Genomic DNA, 21,709 nt, shown 5'->3' with positions numbered 1-21,709 from the left:
CTAAATATACATTTTATTTTTTTAAAACCCCCACCCAGGTTATGTTTTTATTGATTTTAGAGGGGGGGAGGTGAGAAACATCAGTGTGAAAGAGAAACACCCATCAGTTGCTTCCTATTCACACCCTGACTGGTGATTGAACCTGCAACCTAGGTATGTGCCCTGACTGGGAATGGAACCTGCAACCTTTTGGATGTCCTGGATGCTCCAACCAACTGAGCCACCCAGCCAGGGCCAAATATACCTTATTTTTAAAAGGAGGTTTGGAACATCACACTGAGCATTCCCTTCATAACCAATTCCAGGAGAAAGTCGCCTGTGTCTCCAGACCCCTCACTAGTCCCGGCTTCAGCTAGGTCTACCAAAGTTGTGCAGAACGCCTGTGAAGGAGGAGGCTGGGGTAGGGTGGTGGAATGTAGACAGGAAGGTAAAGTTCCGATGCCACAGAGATGCAGCGATGGAAAGGGCAAGTACTGCACCAGGAATTTGCAAATTCAACCTGGCCTCACTTACTTAAAGGGTCGAGGGAGCTAATATAGAAAATACAGCAAAACATGGCAAATCCAGGCTTCTTCTCAGAGAGGCCTGCACTAGAGCCGAAGGGATGTCAGCAACATTGAACCTTCACATGGGCTCAGGTGGAAAAATCAAGACATGTAGGTTGCTCCGGGCTTGAAAGATAAACCTGCATCCAACCCATGGAAAGGCTGACCTGGGATCTGTGTTTCATGGTGTGTAAAGATAAACTGAAAACTCCGAAAGTGACCATAAACAATATTGTGTTCTATTCAATGGTGTGCTTGTTGAAGTATTTAGGGGGCAATGCACTAATGTCTGAAATTTACTTTGAAATGCCCTTAAAATATAAGCCAAATTGACCAATGGCATTTAGATAGGTGGACAGATATGCAATATAACAAGAACAGTGAAATAATTGTAAAATCTGGGCAATGGGTACATGTGTACTTTCTGTAAAATCCATTCAAATTCAGCATGTCTGAAAATTGTAATAAAATGTTGGTAAAGCAACAACCCCTCCTCCAATGAAATAGAATCTACAATCAGCCAGGCTCTCCCTCCCTCCACTTTGAAATAATTTCCAGACCTGATTATTTGTTAAGCCAGGCAAAGAAAAAAAACATCTTGATGATTCAAGGAATAAAACCGGCAATAACACTTTAATATAGATTTGTGAGACTCTGGTCCTTGCAGCCAGAACACATATTTATAAGCCATAAATAAAGCACTCAGAAAGCATAAATTAATCAGACCCGAGACCTGGATTTCACTGTTTCAAGAACAGGAATGCATTTTTCCCCCCCTTGGTCATTAACAACAGACCCTTACATCATTTTTTATCTCTTTTTTAAACAATAGCACAACTCTCTGGTTCTTTGTTAAAACTACATTGTTTTACACTGAGTCACAAAAAGTTTGTGGGATTTTTTTTTTGTTTTGTTTTTTTATAGAGGGTTTTTTTTTGTGTGGGTTTGTTTGTTTGTTTTTTTAAATAAAGTAAGACTTCCCTGCAACAGCAGCAATGGAGGAGAGTGATAACAAAAGTCAGAATTCTAGGATGCTTCCAGAAGCAGGCATCTACAGAGTAGTGGAAACCGGGGGGGCTTTTTTCGTTCTGTCTTTTTTGACTTTATCTTTTTGTCCCCTTTCCCTCCTTATATAGAATGAATGACACATATCAGTGTGGCCCATCTGGGAGGGAAGAGCTGCAGAGGGTGGGGGGAGACTGCTGTCCTGGGGGTGGGAGTGTCTTGGATGTCTTCTCCCTTGCATCTCTCCAACACCCCTACCTCAAAGTCTCTCCCCCCCCCCACCCCCAACTTCCTCTCTCTTGTCTGGGCTAGCTGGGACGCAGCCCTCTTAAGAGGAGTTCATAATGGGCCGCGAGTACACCCCCTGGTAGTAGGAGGTGTCCGCGGCCAGGGGCGAGGCTTCCAGGCCCGCTTTGTTCGTGATTGGGCCCATGGCCAGGCTTCCCGGCATGGGGGAACCATAGCCCGGGTAGTGCATCACCTGTTCATAGGCCTTGAGGTCCATTTTGTGGGGCTGGTGGTGGTGGTGGCTGTGATGGTGCTGCTGCTCCGAGGACATGAGGTTGTTGATGGAGAAGGGGTGGTTGAAGGCGTAGTGGTGCTCGGGCTTCAGGTGGGCCTCGGGCGGCAGCCCCGGGTGGTGGGGAGGGCCCAGCAGGTGCGCCGCGGCCTGCTGCTGCTGCTGCCCAGGCGAAGGCTCCTGCTCCGGGGGGCTCAGCGCCGCGGCCGGCGTCCCCTTCAGCTCGCCCAGGCCCCCTCGCTTGTGCTCCTGGCACGGAGAGGAGCTCGAGTGGGGCGACTCGGTGCCCGCCGGAGTCTCGGAGGCCGGCCCGGAGGCCTCCCCGAGCTGCCCCTGCGAGGCCGGCGGCCCAGCGGCCACCTTCTTGCCCCCGCCCGCGGCGCCCCCGGCCTCCTTCAGGGCCAGCTGCTTCTCGCACTTGAAGCGCTTCTGGCGGCGCAGGTAGCAGCCGTTCTCGAACATGTTGCCGGAGTCAGGGTGCAGCGTCCAGAAGGAGCCCTTGCCCGGCTTGTCGGGCGAGCGGGGCACCTTGAGGAAGCAGTCGTTGAAGGAGAGCGAGTGGCGGATGGAGTTCTGCCAGCGCTGCTGGTTCTGCCGGTAGAAGGGGAAGAGGTCCATGATCCACTGGTAGATCTCGCTGAGCGTCAGCATCTTGTTGGGGCTCTGCTGGATGGCCATGGTGATGAGCGAGATGTACGAGTAGGGCGGCTTGGCGTGCGTGTAGCTGCGCCGGTACGTCTTGGGGTCACGCGCGCGGCTCAGGCCCGCCTGCCCGTACATGGGGCTCATGGAGTTCATGTTGGCATAGGGGGCCAGGCCGCCCATGGCGCCCGCCGCCTGCCCCCCGAGCGGGCTCAGGCTCGGACTCAGGTGCGACCCCATGCCCGCCACGCCGGCCGCCCCGGCCGAGCCGCCCATGCTGGCCATGGCGCCCGCCCCGGGGGACATGCCGGCTAGGGACGGGCTCATGCCGGCTCCCACGTACGAGGACATGTTCATCGAGCCTGCGCTCATGTTGCCGGAGCCGCTGCCCATGGCGGCCGCCGACATGCTCATGTAGGTGTTCATGCCGTTCATGCCCAGGCCAGCGTTCATGTTGCTCACCGAGGAGTAGCCCTGCGGACAGAAGCCGGGGGCGGAGGCACACGCGTTAGCACCGCGGCGGGAGCGCGCCCTGCGCCCTGCGCCCTGCGCCCTGACCTCCCAGCTACCAGGTCAGCTCTGACCCCCTGGGGAGTCCATCCCTCGTACTCCCCACTTCTCCCCCTCCGGCACCCCGAGTCCAGTTCACTCAGAGAGCTCCCTGATCGCCTTTGAAGAGGTGGCCAGAGGGTTGCTGCTCTGTGAGCGTGGCTAGTTCCTAGCCCTTCTCTGCCGGGCTCGGATTCTAAAACAAGGGTCCCCTGGAGCACCCCAAGCCAGGCACCTCAAAATCTCTGCCCTGCGCCCAGTCTCCCACCACTCTGGCCAGCACAGTGAGTTGCCGCCAGGGCCATAGCGTGCAACCGGTGGGACCCCGCGCAGGGCGACACGGGTGGCCTCAAGGGAGGACTGTCCCAAGTTCCTCTCTGTTCGCTTTTCCTCCCAGAAGCCCATTCTTGGCCCCGAGGGAACCGAAACTCGGGGCCTGAGCGGAGCCTGGGGCCAGCCGGAGGCTTTGAATGAAAGGATAGGGAGGGGACGGCAAATTGAACTCCGGCGGCTGGGGTTTGCAGCCACCAACTTTCTCTTTGTCCTCGGTGTCTTTAACTCTTCGCCTCTACCTCAGCCCCCCACTCGTGCCCACCTTCTTCCCTCCGGCTCCCCACCCCCTCGCCGCCGAACTCATACCCCTCCCCAGCCGCGCGCTGCCAAACATAACTCTGTTAGGATAGTGCGTGGCTCGACCACGAAGAGGATTTGGAGGCGCCGCAAGTCAATATTTGATCACAAAGTTAATATTATCTCAAGGCTAACAGTGTGTCGTATAAAAAAGAGACCCATTTGAGTGGAAGGAGGGTGGAAAAGGTGGCTGCCCGGAGCGGCTGCGGGTGGGGGGCGGACGCAGGCGAGGACAGCGGCCCCGAGGTTGGGGCCGGAGAGAGCGGACGCCGCCACCCCACGTCCCCCCGGAAAAGGCGAGTGCCTACCTCCGGCTCGGCATAGTAGCTGCTCCAGTCGGACGGCTCGTGCCCTTCCATCTTCACGGCTCCCAGCATACTGGAAGCCGAGTGCATGGCAGTTTAAAATTTAACAGCCACAACAAACGACCAGCAATCACCCCCCACCCCCACCCTCTTTAAAAAAAAAAAAAAGTCAGCTAAGGCACTGTCCCCTCCCTCCCTCTCTTTCGCTCCCTCTCTCCGGGCTCCACTCCCTCTCTCTCCCGGGGCTGGCCGGAGGCGGTAGTTGGAAGTGGGCGGGAGGGGGCAGATGAGTCGCCCGAGGAGGGGGCTGAGGATCGGAGGGGGCCCAGACCGGAGCCCGGGTGCCCGCAGAGCCCGCCGCCCGTCGCCCGCCGCCTTCGCGCCCGCGGGCTGCCCGGCGGAGCCCGAGCTTGGCAGTGCGGAGCTGCGGGCAGGCGGCGGGAAGCGCGCGGCGCGGGGGCGGGTGGGGGTGGAGAGAGGAGGAGGAGGAAGAGGAGGAGGAGGAGGAGGAGGAGGAGGAGGTGTGGACCGCGGAGCCGACAAGTGCCGCAGTGACGTGGGCGGCTGGTGATATAGCGCGCCGCGCGGGCGCGGGCCTCCAATCCCCAGACCCCGGGCAGCCCATTTGAATAATCAGCTCACACCTAGGTGAGAGGGAGCCGCGGCCAGCGCCCCGCACCTGCCCCTGGGCGGCCACAGCCCGCCGCGCCCGGCTGGGACTGCGACTGCGGGGCCGGCGATCCAGGCGAGGGGGCGCCCGGGCTCCCCAGGACGGCCCCCTTCCTTCCGCGCGCACCCGGAGCGGCCGCGGGAGGAGAGCTCTGGGGGGGGCGAGGGGGGGCAGCCATCCCTGGAGAGGCCCAGGGCTCTGACCCCCTCCCCGTCCCATAGCGCCTGGCGCCTAAGGCTCCTGTGGGAGGGCGCGCTCGGCCTGGGCGCCCCTTTACTCTCTGCAGAGCCTTTTAGAAGCCGCATGTGTGTATCCCGGCTTCTTCGCTCTGGGTGTTCCTTCCCTGTCAAAACAACAAGACGGCGACAGAGCCCGTTTGCAAAGCTCTGTCCTATTTAGCAAAACTGTGTACACACCTTCAGCTCGGCCGCCGCTGCTCCGGGAGGCCCCTCCCCGTTACAGTTGAGACTCCGAGTGGCCCGGAAGGCGCGGGGAGCGCCGGGCCGGCCGCCTTGGCTTTCTGCCTCCTCGGAGCCCGGCCTCCGGCGACCTGCAGGGGGGTGGCCGGCGGCGGGAGGGACGCTGTCCCGGCGCAGGGCGCACGCGGCCTCGCCAGCTGCAGCCGACGGTTGAGAGACTGTAATTTATCTCTGACATTCAGGACGCCGTGTTTCAAGGTTACTTTTCAGTCACAACCGAGGTGCCCACAGAATTTCGTAACTAAAACAAACAGGGCAGGAGGTGGGGTGAGAGTGGAGCGGGAGGAGAGAAAGGCATAAAGGAATCAATACGCAGCGCATGGAATCCCTTCAGGAGGGTCTCTGTCCTCTCTGCTTTCCTGAGGCGTCTGTTTTGTAAGAATTGGAAACCCCAGCAACCATCTTCTCCCTTTTAATGTTCGCTCCGGCGTCTGGGTTCCAACGATCACCTGCCCTGGACCAGCCCCTAGACCCCAGTGAGCCCAGATTACAGGTGTTTCGATGTGGGCGCCCTTTCTTGGTTCTAAAAACCCATGTTGGGCCTGAGGATCCCAGCCCCGAGACCTCCACCTCAAAGATAGAGGAAAAAACTAGAAATTATGGGCACCTGGCTCACTTCTCCAAAGCTGTGGGTAAAGGTGGCAGAAGACAAGAGAGGTGGCAGGCAGGGGGATGGACACAGGGAAAGGATGGGCCCCGAGGTTCAGACTAGAAGGCAAGTGGGTGCAGGGCACTTCCAGCCCTTCCCTCCACCCCAGGTCTCTAGGCCGGCCCAGCATCGCTTTGAACCAAAGATGGAGCCAGTGGCAGCCTCCTTAGAGCTGAAACGCCAGGATGGGCCAACTAATTGATGCTGAGGGCCTTAATGAGCTCGCTGAGCGAGTTCCAAGGCAGGATCCCTGAAGCCATGCGTAGCGCTGAGGGCTCCCAGCAAGGGCAGTGTCTCCTGGGAGTATATATGCACAGGTAGTGCAGGTGTGCAAAGGGGAGGCTCAGGGACCAGATCACCAGCATCTATCACGGAGTTCCCAGGACTTGGGAAAGAAGCGTACGCACTGGCCCAGTTGCCTGTTCTTTAAAACTTTATGCGCAGGCCTAAGGCAGAAAGGTGCGTGAGCGCTCACACACACACACACCACCTAAAGTCCCCTTCCTCCTTCCTACTGGTGCTTCTCGCAGTCCGTAGAAAAAGAAAAGAAAAGAAAAAAAATAAAGGACGCCAAATACACAAACCCCACGAAACAAACAGACAGCTTTCTACTGTGTATGAAGTTGAAAACCAAAAAGAATACTCTGGTGTGCACATGTATATGACTGTCCACTCCTTTTCTCTTTTAGCTCCTGGTCTAAATATAGTTCTAGAAATTATTCCTGGAATAAAAGGAGCGACCGGGGCGGGGAGAGGAGATCCACGGGAGGAAAGGAAGCTACCTTTTTAAAAGAGCTAAGCTTACAAGTTCCCCCATCCTCCGTTATGGGCATCGGTGGGCACCGGGAAGCGCTCCGCACCGACGTCCGCAGTGACAGCGCGCCCCCTGTCGGCCGCACGGCCCTTGACACCGACTAGAGCCCTCATTTACCCACGCGCTCCTCACCCCTAAACCCGGGCGCCAGCCGCTCACCATCTCCCGGAACACGCCTCCAGTGGGTTGGCATTTCTCTGCAGTCCCCTAACTTCTGCGCACACTGAAACCGGCCTCCTCCCGCCTCTGAATGCTCCTCGAGTCCGGGACCCTCTCCGCGCTTGGCCTCAGGGGTGGGGTGGGGGTAGGGAGAGGCGAACAGCTCGGAACCCAGAACCTTTGCAGGAATCCGGACTTGCACCCAGCTTAGGGTTCGCTTTCCTTTTTCCCAAGCGCCCAGGTCTTTGGAGGCGCCACCTCCCTACACACTCCGGGTCCTTCCCGGCAGGGCAGCTTCGGTTGGTTGTGAAGGTTTATTCAGAGCGTCTGGCACGCCGGCCTGGGCTGGAATGCTGTAAATTGCTCCAGGAGCTTCTCTCCAGGAAAACGTTCGCGGGGAGCTGGGGTCGAAAACAGATATTTCCCCTGATCCCCTTTAGTGGAAACCCACCTAGGACTGAGACCCACAAAGCTTTCGTTGGCCCGTGTTCCCCTTCTTTTCCTTTCGTTCGTGCTGCCTGCCGAGGTTCCGAATAAAGCTGCCTTATAACCGATGACTATGCTTGGGGTTAACATGCTGTTTTTATTCTGGACGCTGTACCAGCGGATTTGACCTGGGCGCAAAACTGGGCCTCCTCTTGTCTTCCTGAGAAGAGGATGCTATGGTCCTGCATCCCCTACCAAAACTCCTTCCTCTCAGAGCCCTCTGTCATAGGAAACTAGTCCGGGGAAGGGGACATCAATAAACAGAACTTCCCTAGGCGAGAACCAGTCAAATATCAGATGTGCGGAAAGCTGCATTCCATTGATCAATACTTCAACCCCTGAAGCCTTCCAGGGAATCCATACCCCGACAGGCCTTGCTTTAGGGCATGATCAGGCAGGTCTGCAGGTGAGGTTAACACAGAGGAGACAGAAAGGTGACTAGGCAAAGTCTTGTGAAAATATACATTTCACTTTCAAATAAGCTTTTCTCTGGGCAAAAATCAGAAGTGGCCCATACCTCTATCCCAGGTCTGACAGAGAGAGAGAGAGAGAGAGAGAGAGAGAGAGAGAGAGAGAGAATTCTATCAAAGGTTATAATCAACCTTTCATGTTCTGTGGATGGGTTGTTATTTCTGAAATTCCACTTTAAAAAATCAGACAATTACAAGTAGCCTACTTGAGCACACCTTCAGGTACTCTTTCCCTGGCTTTCATAGTTCTTGGCCGGCCAGATACTAGTTGTTTATGAAGAGGACAACGGAAAAGGTGAGCTAAGAGCTGTCTGTCAAAGGGGGTTTATGGAAAGACTGCAGGAAAGGTTCAGCAGGTCTCAGTCTTCTGCAAAAACACAGGAAAGTGCTGATAAAAGTCAGGGGGAAACAAGATACAACATTGTAAGTTTTTTTTTAATATATTTTATTGATTTTTTACAGAGAGGAAGGGAGAGAGAGAGTTAGAAACATCGATGAGAGAGAAACATCGATCAGCTGCCTCCTGCACATCCCCCACTGGGGAAGTGCCTGCAACCCAGGTACATGCCCTTGACCGGAATCGAACCTGGGACCTTTCAGTCCGCAGGCCGACGCTCTATCCGCTGAGCCAAACCGGCTTGGGCCATTGTTAGTTTTTTTAAAAATGTTTTTTTTTTTTTATTGATTTTAGAGAGAGGAAGGGAGAGGGATGCCTTCTACTTTGAGGGATGGGGTCCCAAAACCCTGACAGGGAATGGAGCCTGGACCTCTTGGTGCCTGGAACAAAGCTCACCCAACTGAGCCACACGGGCCAGGACCAACATTGTAAGTTTAGTGCACAATGCACCTGCATACATTCTAGCTCTTCTGGGCAAGATTCACAGGGAAAGATGGGAAATAAGTAATAATAAAATTTGATCATCAATACAAATGTAAAATCAATACAATGCTAATTGCCCTAATTGTTTTTGGGTGGTAGAATTATATCTTCAATCTACTTTTTTTTTCATGCAGTAGAGTGGTAATGTATAGTGATATATAATAAAATAATATATTTTATTATTACATGTTTCTTATTTTATGGTGAAATATGTAATTAGAATATTACATCTTGATGTCATAGAAACTTTCGCAAAAATAAATTGTACAGATTTTTGTGCAGTTCTTACACTTGAAAGAAGATCAGTGAAGCTACCATTCAACAGTCAAGGTTTGACTTCTGAAAAACAAATCAGTATTTTTTCCTTACTTATGTCAGAAAGTGAACTCTACTCTTTCTTGAGTTGAGGGAAGAAAGAAAGTGATATATTCATGCCAACAACAGATGGTGATTTCTTAACAGGGTACAGGAAAGAAGGGAGACTCTGTCCTCAGGATACTATTAGGAGGAATTTGGCACGTGGATTATTCTCTGTGGATGTAGAATTGGATAGTTGTTTGGAAGGTTGGGTGCAGTTATGGATTGTTCATCTTTTATGGGTTTTCTCTCGGTTGGGTTGACTCCACTCCCATCTGTGTGGGCCTGTGGGGAGGCTGGTGCTGTGCCCACTCGCGTCGAGGGTTTGACAAATATTTCTGGTATATACTTGGCATCCTGTCTACCATTCTTGAGTTTTTAAGCATATTTCGGTATGTGGGACTGTTATAACAGGTAATTAAAATAATTGGAAGAGATAAAAATAAAGAAACAGCAACTTTTAGTAGCAATAATAACACTCAATGTGAATGCGAATAAATGGCCCTTTGAGGGATGCCTAAATTAGATGCATCTGCATTTGTGGCCCTGTGAGCTATTTCATACATTTGGATGTTATTCTTGGAGGAAGTCTCAGTTATTCCTGCTGAAAAGGCAAGCACTGAACTTCATAAAGAACAGGAGCCCAGGAGAGTCAGTCACAGACCTGGAGAATCAGGCTCCCAGCATTGCTTCTCAGGAAGCCTTTACCTTACTCAGGGAGATAATTCAGATGTGGCTTCATTAGATACTGATTACTTACTTGGAGAAACACACTTTTAATAAATATGAAAGGTTGAAGCATCTGACAGATGTGGGGATCAGAAAGAGTTTAGCCAGGCATGGGTTTTGAGTCTTGTGCGTATGAAGCAGTTGTTTGCTTCTTGTTTCCTTCGCAAAGTGATGAGGCTGGGGGCTCTATGTAAACATAAAAGAATAACGTATAACTTGCTCTAACATTAAGCAGTGATAATGAAGACAAGCTTATATATGTCTGGTCCACTCAGCCACTGTTTTAATGAGTACTTACTATATTCCCGGTAGTGGAAATACAGCTTTGAACAAGGTAGGCAAAGCCATGAGCTTAAAGAGATTGTTTCCTTCTTCTACTTCCTTCCTTCTTTCTGTCACAGGTTCCAGCGGAACTTGTTTTTCCTTATGTTTTCATGTCTTTTTTCAGCCATAACCCAGGAATTTCCAAGTGTCAAAATCTCATTGCAAAGGGAATCTGCATTTCACCCTCCAGAAGTAGTCTATCTGCTGGCAGGGATGCATTAAAACCCAAGAAGTGTTCTGCCTGTGTTGGCTCAGAATTGATAGGACAACCAAGGACTCAGTCCTTTGAAGCAGCCAGCATGACATCAGCAGAATAGGTCTGGCCAGAGTGTAGTCAGTCACACAGGAGCCCTAGGAGCGCCAATCCTGTCCCACTACCATTGGTAACCTTTCTAGAGTATCAGTTTTCCACCAAAGGGGTACTAGGAGTTCTAGATTTCAAAAGAAGGAGGAAATAGCAGGGAAGTGCTCCTGCTGGTGGTGGGTGTTGGCTTGAGAACCCTGTCCTGCCTGTGTGAGAACTCCGGGCTTGGCACACAGGGAGGGCTCAAGTGTTTCTGATATATGTGCCTGTATTCAATCTTACTTCCAAAAGTAATTTCAAAGGAAGGATCCTGGAGTTTCTGGGAAAATCCCAGAGCTTTATTTTACAGGGAGGAGTAGCATACTACAGCAACAGTGACTCACTGGGACTGAGGTAATTAAACAGGCCTGGGACCACCTCTCAAATCTGTATGTGCATAGGAACTCCCTGGGGATCTTGTTAAAATGCAGATTCAGATTCGGCAGATCTGGGGAGGTGGTTGGGAGTTTGCATTCTAACAAGCTTCCTAGTGACTGCTGCTGCCTAAGGTGTTTGACCACAGGTGGAACAGCCCCGCCCTTAAAGTACTGTTTCACTCATTTTGTCTGAGCTGGATGTTGAGATGTGATTTGATAAAATGAGCAGCGTTAAATTCATCCTCTGTTGACAGTTCTCCCCTCCCATTCCCACCAGCCATACTAACTCTCCCCAGGATGCCAGATTCACCTTCCCAGCCCACAGGACTCAGAACCCATCTCTGCCAGAAATCCAAGTAGTGGGGTAAGCTTGCTCCAAGCAAAATTCTCTCCCCCCTCCCCCCGGCTAAAATTGTTAGCTCACCTAACACCCACTACCACCTCTTTTCCTGGGCTGCGTTTTTCCTAAACAGGGTCCTCCCTGGTGGACTGGGGAGGAGAGGAGACCTACGGCAACTATTAGTTTGCAAATAGAAGCTGTCATTTTCCAAGGTGGAAGATGGTCTAGCAAAGTTTCAGCAATCACACTGTGCCGTCTGAAGTCCACGGAGCCCCCTTAACTTTTCTCCTTAAGGAAGAGGCCTCAGGGAACCCAGTTTATCCTGCCTTCCTGTGAACCTGTGAACCTCTGACGTTGGGCTCACCCTGAAAAAGAAAAGAGACAGGACTGACCTGGTCCTAAACATTTCCAACCTTTTGACCCTAATATGCATTTTAAGAACCAAAATAGAAAGATCAAAAAGATGAAAAAGTGACAAAGAGATTCCTGTTTATTGAGTTTTTTTTAAAATTTGTTTTATTGCTTGAAGTATTACAAAGAGTATTCCATATGTCTCCTCTCCGCCCCCCCCCCCCAACCCCCGACCTTCCCCCGGCGGGGTTTGTATGTCTTCCTCCTGGAAAAGACCTGGACCTCTTGTGATAGCCACTGGGAATGGTTGACTCCCCGCTCCCCCTGCCCCCCGAATTTGACCTGATGCTGAAGTGGCACTTCCTGCTAACATATGAGAAAAATAACATGACCCGGATAATGATAACTAAACCCACAGACAATACCCAAGTTACCCCACCCCCAACCCCATTAAGAAATACACTGTTTCTCTTGCTTTGTCACCCAAATATCTTCCAACATACATAGCAGGAAACATTTAAGAATTAAAACTTGTGCTCTCAAAGGTGTGAAGCATTTAAAAACTTACGTTGTTTTCTTAAAGGTTATTCTATTTGCAATATGCACTAATAATTAGTACTAAGATCATCTTACCCTTGTTGTAAGGCATTCCTTCTGAAAAGGTCTCCTTTCTACCAAGTAAGAACTTCTAAAAGGTTGGGAGCATACTTTTTTTCCTGTGGGCAAATTCTTCTTAGTTCTACCATATTTATATAAGCACATGAAGAATTAATGTAAACACAATGAGAATTCTGACCCAAGTACTTAATCTATGTTTCATGTTAAAGCAATGTGGATTGGGACTAAGAAAGCTGATGAAGAGATTGTACTAAGCTGCTTAATAGGTCTATACCTTTCAAAATCCCGATTTTAGCTTTTCCCTTTAAGAACAAAACTTAGTAAATTCATTCCTCTAAGTCTTCAAAATAAAGTGCTAAGTGGATGCTAATGAAGAGGAACATCTGGTCCTGGTGGGAGTTCTGTGTTTCAGACCTGAGATCTACCTCCCAATCCTTAGAGTTACATAGAAAGTGGAAAGAGAAATCCTATCTCTACTTCCCTGTTTCTTTCATTCTTTTCTCCTTTTTAACATGTTGAATTTAGAAATACAGAAAATGTCCTTTATGTTCACTCCTGGAGTTCCCTACCCCCAAATGACTTGGATCTTGGAAAATAAAGAGAGGTTGTGGAAGGAGCTAAAAGCAGCCTAAGACTTGATGCTTCAAACCAGTCTTTCCCATCTGGGAGCTTGTTCTCTTTGTTGCCACAGGAATGGGGCCTTCCTCAGGTCACTGAGCCCTTCAAGTCCAGCCCAAGTTCTCTGACCCAAATCTTGACCTGTTTCTGACTTATGTTCTCTTCCTTCCCAATAGACAGACATTCCTTCAGTGAGATGGAAAAGACATCAGAAGATGGAAAAAGAACATGCTCATGGGAAGTTTTCAGTTATTGATATGGTTTGTGTGTGTGTAGTTTATTTCTTTTTACTTTTTAAAACTTTTAAAAAATATATTTTTATTTATTTCAGAGAGGAAGGGGGAGGGAGAGGGATAGAAACATCAATGATGAGAGAGAATCATTGATCGGCTGCCTCCTGCATGCCACACACTGGGGATTGAACCCACAACCTGGGTATGTGCCCTGACCAGGAATCAAACCCTGACATCTTGGTTCATAGGTCGACGCTCAATCATTGAGCCACCATGGCCGGGCTGTGTGTGTGTAGTTTATTAACAACATGCCCAAGGTCATGAAGAGTATGGTTAAATAAATAATAACCCAACATCAAATTTACAACTAAACTGCAGAACAATCATGGTTCAGAACTCTAAAATCTAGCTGAACAGAAGTTTTATAATTAAGGGTATAGAGAAGAAGCCACCTCAAAACTGGTAAGAGGGGCAGTGGTGAGGAAAGGGCTTGCCCCATACCCACATGTGACAGAAATCAGGAGAAATACTCAGCTGTGGAGGGCTCTCTGGAGGATCGAGGAGTTCCATCCTCACACTGGGCTCCCCTGCCTAAGGGTCCAGTGTCCTGAAGAGAAGTCACCATAACTTCTGGCTGAGAAAACCAGCAGGGAGTGTGTCTGAGTGAGATGGAAGGCTTCTAGAGTCCCTGGTGTTCTAGAAGGGCAGCAGCTCCAAAGGTGCAATGATACATCATGGGAGGAGCTGAATTGTCTGCTTTAGGGCAAGAGCTGGAGCGGCAGCTTTCTCCCAGGCAGAAGTTCTCTCAGAGGTCTTTGTTCCTTTGCTGAGCCCTCCTCCTGCAGGCACAGGCAGGTGCCATATCCGAGTCTCCATCCACCTGAAGACTACACTCCACCTAACTTGTAGGCCCATCCAAGCTGCTTCCAGTGGCTTTTCCAAATAAAAGTCCTGGCTTGACTCATGCGGTGGACTTTTTAGAACTCTCTCAAAGATTTACAAACCCCAACAAGCAACATCTGGCCTTGCTATGTCCTGTACCTCTTGCTAAGTGGCCCAATCCTGATAGTAGCAGCAGCCAGCCTTGGTTTGCAGTGTGGCCTCTCTCAGGCACCTCCAAGACCAGTACAAGTAGCTTTTTAGCTTATGCCAGGTCACCCAGGGCAGGGCATAGGTGGAAGATGATATTGGCCAGAAGTTCCTGGGAGGCCCCAGAGCCAAGCACCTGGTGGACAGCTTCAGACTACACCAGAGCCCTTCCCATTCACCTGTATGAGCGACACACTCAAGAGGCAGACTCTGCATGCACTGGAACCCTCCATAGGGTCAGCCCTGCATAGCAGCTCCTATGTCATGTTAGCAGCCAGTCCTCAAAGGCAATGAGCTAGGGGGTAAATCCCTCCCCTGATGTGCCAACAGCAATCAAGGCTCAACTGTAACAGGAGACTGACTATGCATAGCCCTCATGAGAGAACACCTGAAGCATACAGCTTCAGTGATCAAGGAGGTTGTCACTGTCATTAATGACAGTGACATTATTGACAGTGACCTTATATAGAATATCTACTATATAAGGCCATTCTACCAAGACTGGAAGACATAGCAGCTTACTTAATACATAGAAACAAACACAGAGAGGCAGCCAAAATGAGGAGACAAAAAACATGTCCCAAATGAAAGAATAGAACAAAATTCCAGAAAAGTAACTAAACAAAATGGAGACAAGCCATCTATCAGATGCAGAATCCAAAACACTGGTTATAAGGGTGCTCAATGAACTTTGGGGAAGAGTAGATGAATTTAGTGAGAACTTCAACAAAGAGATAGGAAACATAAAAATGGAAATGGAAAACGAAAAAGAACCACTTGAAAATAAAGAATACAATAACTAAAATGAAGAATACATTACAGGGAATCAACAGTAGAGTAGATAAAGCAGAGGATTAAATCAATGATTTAAAAGACAAAGTGGCAGAAAACACCAAATCAGAACAGCAAAAAAGGAAAAAAAAGAATCCAGAAAAATGAGGATAATATAAGGAGCCTCTGGGACAACTTCAAGTGTACCAACATTCACACTATAGGGGTGTCAGAAGGAGAAGAGAGAGAACAAGGAATTGAAAACCTGGTTGGAAAAATAATGACAGAAAACTCTTCTAACCTGGAGAAGGAAATAGATGTACAAGCCCAGGAAGCACAAAAGAGTCCCAAATAAGATAAACCCAAAGAGGCCCACACAAAGACACATTGTAATTCAAGTGCCAAAGATTAAAGACAAAGAGATAATCTTAAAAGCAGCAAGAACAAAGCAGTTAGTTATCTATAGGGACTATCAGCTGATCTCTCAACAGAAACTTTGCAGGCCAGAATTGGCACATAATATTTAAAGTGATGAAAAGTAATGACCTACAACCAAGATTACTTACCCAGCAAAGTTATCATTTACAATCAAAGGACAGATAAAGAGCTTCCCAGACAAGAAAAACCTAAAGGAGTTATCACCATCAAATTAATATTAAAAGACATGGTAAAGAATCTTCTTTAAGAAGGAAAGAGGAAAAACGATAAAATTATGAATAATAAAATGGCAATAAATACATACCTATTAACAATTACTTTAACTGCAAATACATTAAATACTCTAATAAAAAAAATAGGACGGCTGAAGGGATAAGAAAACATGACCCTTATATATGTTCAGATCAATAGACACACACACTGAAAGTAAAGGGATGGAAAAAGTTATTTCATGACAATGGAAATTTAAAAAATAAGTTTGGGTGGCAATACTTCTAACAGATAAAATCGACTTTTCTTTTTTTTTTTAATTTTTAAGCGTTTATTTGAGCCAAACTGAGGACATATGCCAGGTAGTAAGATCTCAAATGCTTCCCAAAATATATCTTAAACAAAGGATATAACAAGAGACAAAGGTCCCACAAATTCTACTTTATGTATTTATCCAAGGAAACCCCAAACACTAAATAGAAAAGACATATACATCCATATGTTCATTGCAGCATTATTTACAATTGTCAAGGTATGGAATCAACCTAAGTGTTCATGAATGGACAAAGAAGTAGTGCATATATATATATGGAATATGACTTGGCCATAAAAAAGAATGAAATTTTGCCATATGCAAAAACATAGATGGCCCTAGGGTACTGGGCTAAGTGAAATAAGTCAGAGAAAGGCAAATGCTATATGATTTCACTTATACATGGAATCTAAAAAACAAATTAACAAGCAGAACAGAACCAGACTCATAGATACAGAGAACATTTTGACAATTGCTAGATGGGAGGAGGTTTAGGGGAAATGGGTGATAAAGGTGAAGGAATTAAGAAATAAAGTTGGTAGTTACAGAATAGTCATGGGGCTGCAAAGTACAGCATAGAGTATATATATATGCGGGTGGGTGGGGCTGCATGTGCAGCAAGGCGCATGCGGGTGAGCAGGGACCTGACTCTGGGTCTGGCGATGTCTGTGGGGACTTGACACTGCACCGGCCCAGACTCTGACAGGAGGGAGGAGGGAGCCAGATATGCACAATATTAAAATATTTCCTCTAATTAATTCCCTTTTAATGTGCATGAATTTCGTGCACCAGGCCACTAGTACAGTCAATAATATTGTAATAACTATGTATGGTGCCAGATGGGTACTAGATTTATTGGAGTGATCACTTTGTAAGTCATATGAATTCTAATCACTGGGTTGTACACCTGAAACTAATTAATATTGTATGTCAACTGTAATTGACATACCCCAACTCTATTCTGAAATGTTGCACAGCAGTTGTAAAGAATTATATAAATCTCCATGAAATAATATAGAAAGTATATCCATTTCATGATGAAGGGTTAAATAGTTTCATATATAAGCAATTTGATTTTTATAAAAATAAGCTCTGACTCTGTTTGTGTATGCATAGAAAATATCTGAAGGTCACACACAAAGCTGTTCACAAACTAACCCCCAGAAACTGGGATTGGAAGAAGTTGGGAGAAGACTTTCACTTTCCACTTCATATATCCCTCATTTTTACAATTGCCACTAATGGTTTTGTCATTAAGTAATAGTAAATAATAAACACTGTAAAGTATGTTCTCTCCACTGAATAGCTAGCTGACAGACTGCACAGAAATATTTCTGGTCCTTATTAATCAAAATATACACGTTGGGGCATCTTGTTTAAAGAAAATGAACAAGTCCTCTGGAGGAGCATACATCATATTTACAGGAGAAGAATCAAATTGGGGACATGCACAAGGCAGGAGAAGTTAGGCAGGAAAAAGAAACCACTAGGATTTAATAAATCTGACCTAATTTTAAAAATAAAAACGTGGATGTCACAGGGCACTCTTATAGAACCAGATAGTACTTAAATTGCTGTGGTTCTTAATTGCTTATGGTCCTCAGGCGGTGCATGGATTGAAATACAGCCTCTCTGTGGTTGAGCTTAATTAATATTTATGACTGCAGGAGAAAATTAAATAAGGTAAATGGTGTAATTTTAAGCAGCCTGTGGTCACGGTTAGCAGGACTCACAACAAATTCAGAAGCGAGAAAGAAGTGAGAGCGCTGTGGGGACGGATGGTGTGGTTTCAGTTTTCTTCACTTCCCCATCCATTTTTGTGCTATGTGAGACCTTTAATGCTGACATCTCAGCATGCTATGGTGACTGCTTCTCTTATCTTTTATTTGCGTTTTCTTTTTCTTTGTGACTGATTATCTGAAGGAAGATTTTCATTTTTGAGGGGGCGTGGTTTATGCCCAAAGATGTTAGCTCTGGAGCCATCTGTGATTGCTCTGTTAGGTGTTTCTATGGTGTATATTTGCCATTTACTGATTCTTTGCATGGCCCAATCATTCCAGTTTTTTTCATTTGGGGAGCTGAAGATTAATGAGATAGCATCAATTCCTGTAGTGGGGAACCCTAGACCATAAAGTTGGTTCAACTTCTGCATGCTAATAGGTATTTATTGATGGATGGATAGATGGATGGGTGGATGGAGGAATAGAGGAAAGATGCCATATGACTTTTTTTTCTTTATTGATTAAGGTATTACATATGTGTCCTTATCGCCCCATTTCCTTCTCACCCACCCCCACTCATGCTCTCACCCCCCTGGTGCCATAGAACTTTGATTTAAAAACTCATAGTTTACCTGTGAGGACTGGTTTTGGAGGGGTAACATCAGATTGTAACAAATCTTAGTTGAGTGCTTTTAAAACTTCAATTGATGTCTCATTAATATGGTGTGGCTGCAATTTACTAGTACTTTATTGAAACTATTATCAAATAAAGGAAAGGAAGAGAATCAGTGCATCTGACATAGAAAAGGCATGTGTAGTTTAGAAAAATCTGTTTCCATTATAAAAGTGTGTGTATCTGCATCAGGAGGAAAATGCATTCTTTATTCTGAGCTCTCATCTAAAAAGCCCAAAAGACCAGGTACGCTGGGGGCTGAGGGCTCTTTAGCTCTCCCTGCAAAGCAGCTCTGAATTTCTCATCTGTTACACAGAATAATAGCAGAAGTCACCTTCATGGACTGGGTGAGGACAGAATGGGTTGAGGCACCTGGCATATTGAGAACGTCTGATCAAGGTTGCTTTTCCTCCCCTGCATCCTATGCAGTTTCTCAGCATGACACTGAAGAAGATCTCAATGCTTTGCACAGAGAGTTGCACTCTAGTCCTACATTTTATAATTTTTCCTCTCAGCTCTAACCAAAACAACCCTCTTAAAAGACAACTAAACTTGCTCAAAATGACACAACATATTTGAAAAGACCATTCTCCTCCCTTTGTGTGATGTGAGAGCTGCTCGGAGCTCTGAGCCGGGACTGCTCCAGGATTAGCAAACGTGTTCTACCCACTTGTGACTCTTCTTAGCCAAGAACGAGACATGGCTTCAACCCCGTGGCTTTTCCTCCCTTTGAAGGCTAAATTCAGCATTTCATTTTTTATGCTGACAATAACCCCCAACCTCTCCCTGCTTTGACTTCTAAACCCTTTACTACATGCTAAAACCATCTCCCCCTTTTTCTTCTGTCCTCTTCCTGCAATCAGTTGTTCCAGAAAGCCTCTGCTTTCAAGTGTTTTTTGCAACTCCCCATTTTGCGCTTGCCAGCAACATAGATTTCTCTTTCCGATTCCCATTCTGTTCTCTTGATAGTCTCTATACTCCCCTTCTCTCCCACTCATAAAGCCATCTCTCACCCAAGTGATTTTCTTCAGGTGACCCAAATCCCACAGAAGCTGCCTTCATTTGTCTCTATAGAGGCAGCCTGCCCTCTTCCCCCACTGGCTGCTTCAGATCAGCTTGGGGAACCCGCACTTGGAACATTTTCCAAGTTTCACCCATTAGATAAACAAGCAAACAAACAAAGCAAGCAAACAAACAAACAAACTACTGCTTGGATTTGTTTTAGGTAACTTGAAGGTCTCATACTCTTAAGCTGACTAATGTAACCACCTGTTCTATAAGAAAATAGAAACCTTGCTCTCAGTGATGGAAATTTCTCCCTTTTTCCATGGGATGGGGTTAGTTGGCAAGTGAGAGCAGAGGTCCCCATGATCAGCAGCCACTTTGCTCACTGCTTGGAAACACAGAAGTCAGGCTGGTAACAGACAGCAGGGCAGGAATGCCTGGGGATGGGCAGAGGGGAATATTCCCAATAGCATTGCTCAGTGGTATTCTTTTTTGCCAATGCAATTTTAACACATATATTCATACCATATTTTAATTTGTTTTTGAGATCTTCCCATGTTGACACATACAGAATATTCTTATTGTCCATGGCAGTGCAATATGCATATTTCACTGTTCTTTGGTCAATCTACTACTGTCAGTATCTTAAGTGAGCTCCCCAGAAGCAGGGCCTTAAGGGGTGGTTCGTTCCAGAAGTGTCATCGCCTTCATCTCCCATGGCTCTTCTTCTATGTGTAGTGTAAGTTTTTATTATAATGACTAGTGACCCAGTGCACAAAATTTGTGCACATTAAAAGGGAATTAGAGGAAATATTTTAATATTGCTATTTGCTCTTTCTTTATAATAGAAGTGTCAGAGATGAAAGAAAATTAGTCAGAGTCTGGGGTACACCACAGGAAGCAGAGTCAAGTCCTTGCCCACCCACATGCGCCTCAAAATCATGTGAGACCCAAACCCGGCCTGCCCCACCCCATCAAGTTCTGCTGGGTGGGGGTCATGGCCTCAGGTCACCTGGCCTGGTGCTGGGGCAGGGGGCACGGCCTGAGGTCCCCCATCAAGCCCCACCAGGCAAGGGTCACAGCCTCAGGTCCCCCAACCTGGTGCCGGGGTACCCAACCTGAGGTCCCCTGGTCCAGGCTGGGGCAGGGGGCATGCCTTGAGGTCCCTGTCAAGCCCCACCAGGCAGGGGTGCAGCCTTAGGTCCTCCAGCCTGGCACTGGGGCGGGGGTGTGGCCTGAGGTCCTCCATCAAGTCCTGCCAGGTGGGGGGCGTGGCCTGAGGGCCCCCAGCCTGGTGCCGGGGCGGGGAGCATGGCCTCAGGTCCCCCGTCAAGCCCCACTAGGCAGGGGGCACAGCCTCAGGTCCCCTGCCCCCGGCCCAGCACCACGTAGCCTCAGGTCCCTGCTGATTATACGTTAAGGCTCATTATGGGAACTCAGCCTCTGCTGTGGGCGCAGCCATCTTGACCATTAAGGTGTGGTCAATTTGCATATTCCCTCTTTATTAGATAAGATGGTATAATAAGTTTTCAGATTTTTCTCTGGACAGTTTTTCCTCCACCTTGGATTGATCTGATTTTAGCCAGTTCTTGCTGTTATTCACTTATGTGACCACTGCAGGAGTTTTCTGCCCTAAACTGTTTCTTTTGATCATACTTGGGGCTCTAGTCAGAGGACCTAGAAACTTATCAACCTGTGAAGTCTCCTACTTCCTTATTCCACTCATCAGGAATTTTCCCTAACTTCTTTCTATCCTGACTCAAAATGAAAATATAGACTTGGGGGTCAAAAGGTCTGTGTCTTAGTTTTGGCTTCCTCAGAAGTACATCCGAGGATATGAGTGCAAGCAGGGAATTTGGATCACGTGCACTGAAAAGGTTGGGGAGTTTCTCCAGGAATGGAAAGCAGCTACTAAAGGACAGGTCATCGAGTTAGTTTCTACCATAGGCAACTGAGTCTTAACCTGCTGGGGCCTCAGGAGGAAAAGTAGAACTTGCACCTCAGAGATATTCCCATTAAAAGGGGAATGAGCTGAAGTATTTATCCACCAGCTCCTGTCAGTTGTTGACTGACAGCTGGTGCTGGGAAGTCTTATTTCTCTAGGCATTTCTAATCCTGGGTGGAAAAGGTAGAATTCTTCTGCCAGAAAACATCTCAAACACAAATCAGAAGCTGGAAATTGGGCTTAGGGGACATATTTAGGGCCCTAATATCTTTTGTTTAAGTTCTAGTGTCTCCATTTTCTAATGGCAAGGGCTTAGAGGCCTAATGCCCCATGAGCTTCAGCCCTTTAATGATAAAGCAAAGATAATGATCAGTGCCACATAATAGTTGTGAGCTTTAGATGTGACTTTGCTTTAGCTCTCCAATAATATATTTAAGAATGAGTGATGTGG

At 47.7% G+C, this 21,709-nt stretch overlaps 1 protein-coding gene across 1 annotated transcript; it reads right to left on the bottom strand.

Annotated features, from left to right (window-relative positions):
* Positions 1 to 1,145: 1,145 nt before the first annotated feature.
* FOXA2 (forkhead box A2) lies at positions 1,146 to 4,379 on the bottom strand. Its single transcript, XM_081097600.1, has 2 exons — positions 4,200 to 4,379; positions 1,146 to 3,186 (listed from the first exon to the last, which is right to left on the bottom strand). Exons 1-2 carry the CDS (start codon positions 4,284 to 4,286, stop codon positions 1,879 to 1,881), a joined length of 1,395 nt encoding a protein of 464 aa, XP_080953726.1. The 5' UTR covers positions 4,287 to 4,379; the 3' UTR covers positions 1,146 to 1,878.
* Between the last annotated feature and the right edge of the window lie 17,330 nt (positions 4,380 to 21,709).

The sequence above is a fragment of the Myotis nattereri genome (assembly GCF_964212035.1).
Source record: "Myotis nattereri genome assembly, chromosome: 8".
Lineage (NCBI taxonomy): Eukaryota > Metazoa > Chordata > Mammalia > Chiroptera > Vespertilionidae > Myotis > Myotis nattereri.
Note: the sequence above shows the minus strand (reverse complement) of the source record. Positions and strands in the feature narration are given on the sequence as shown.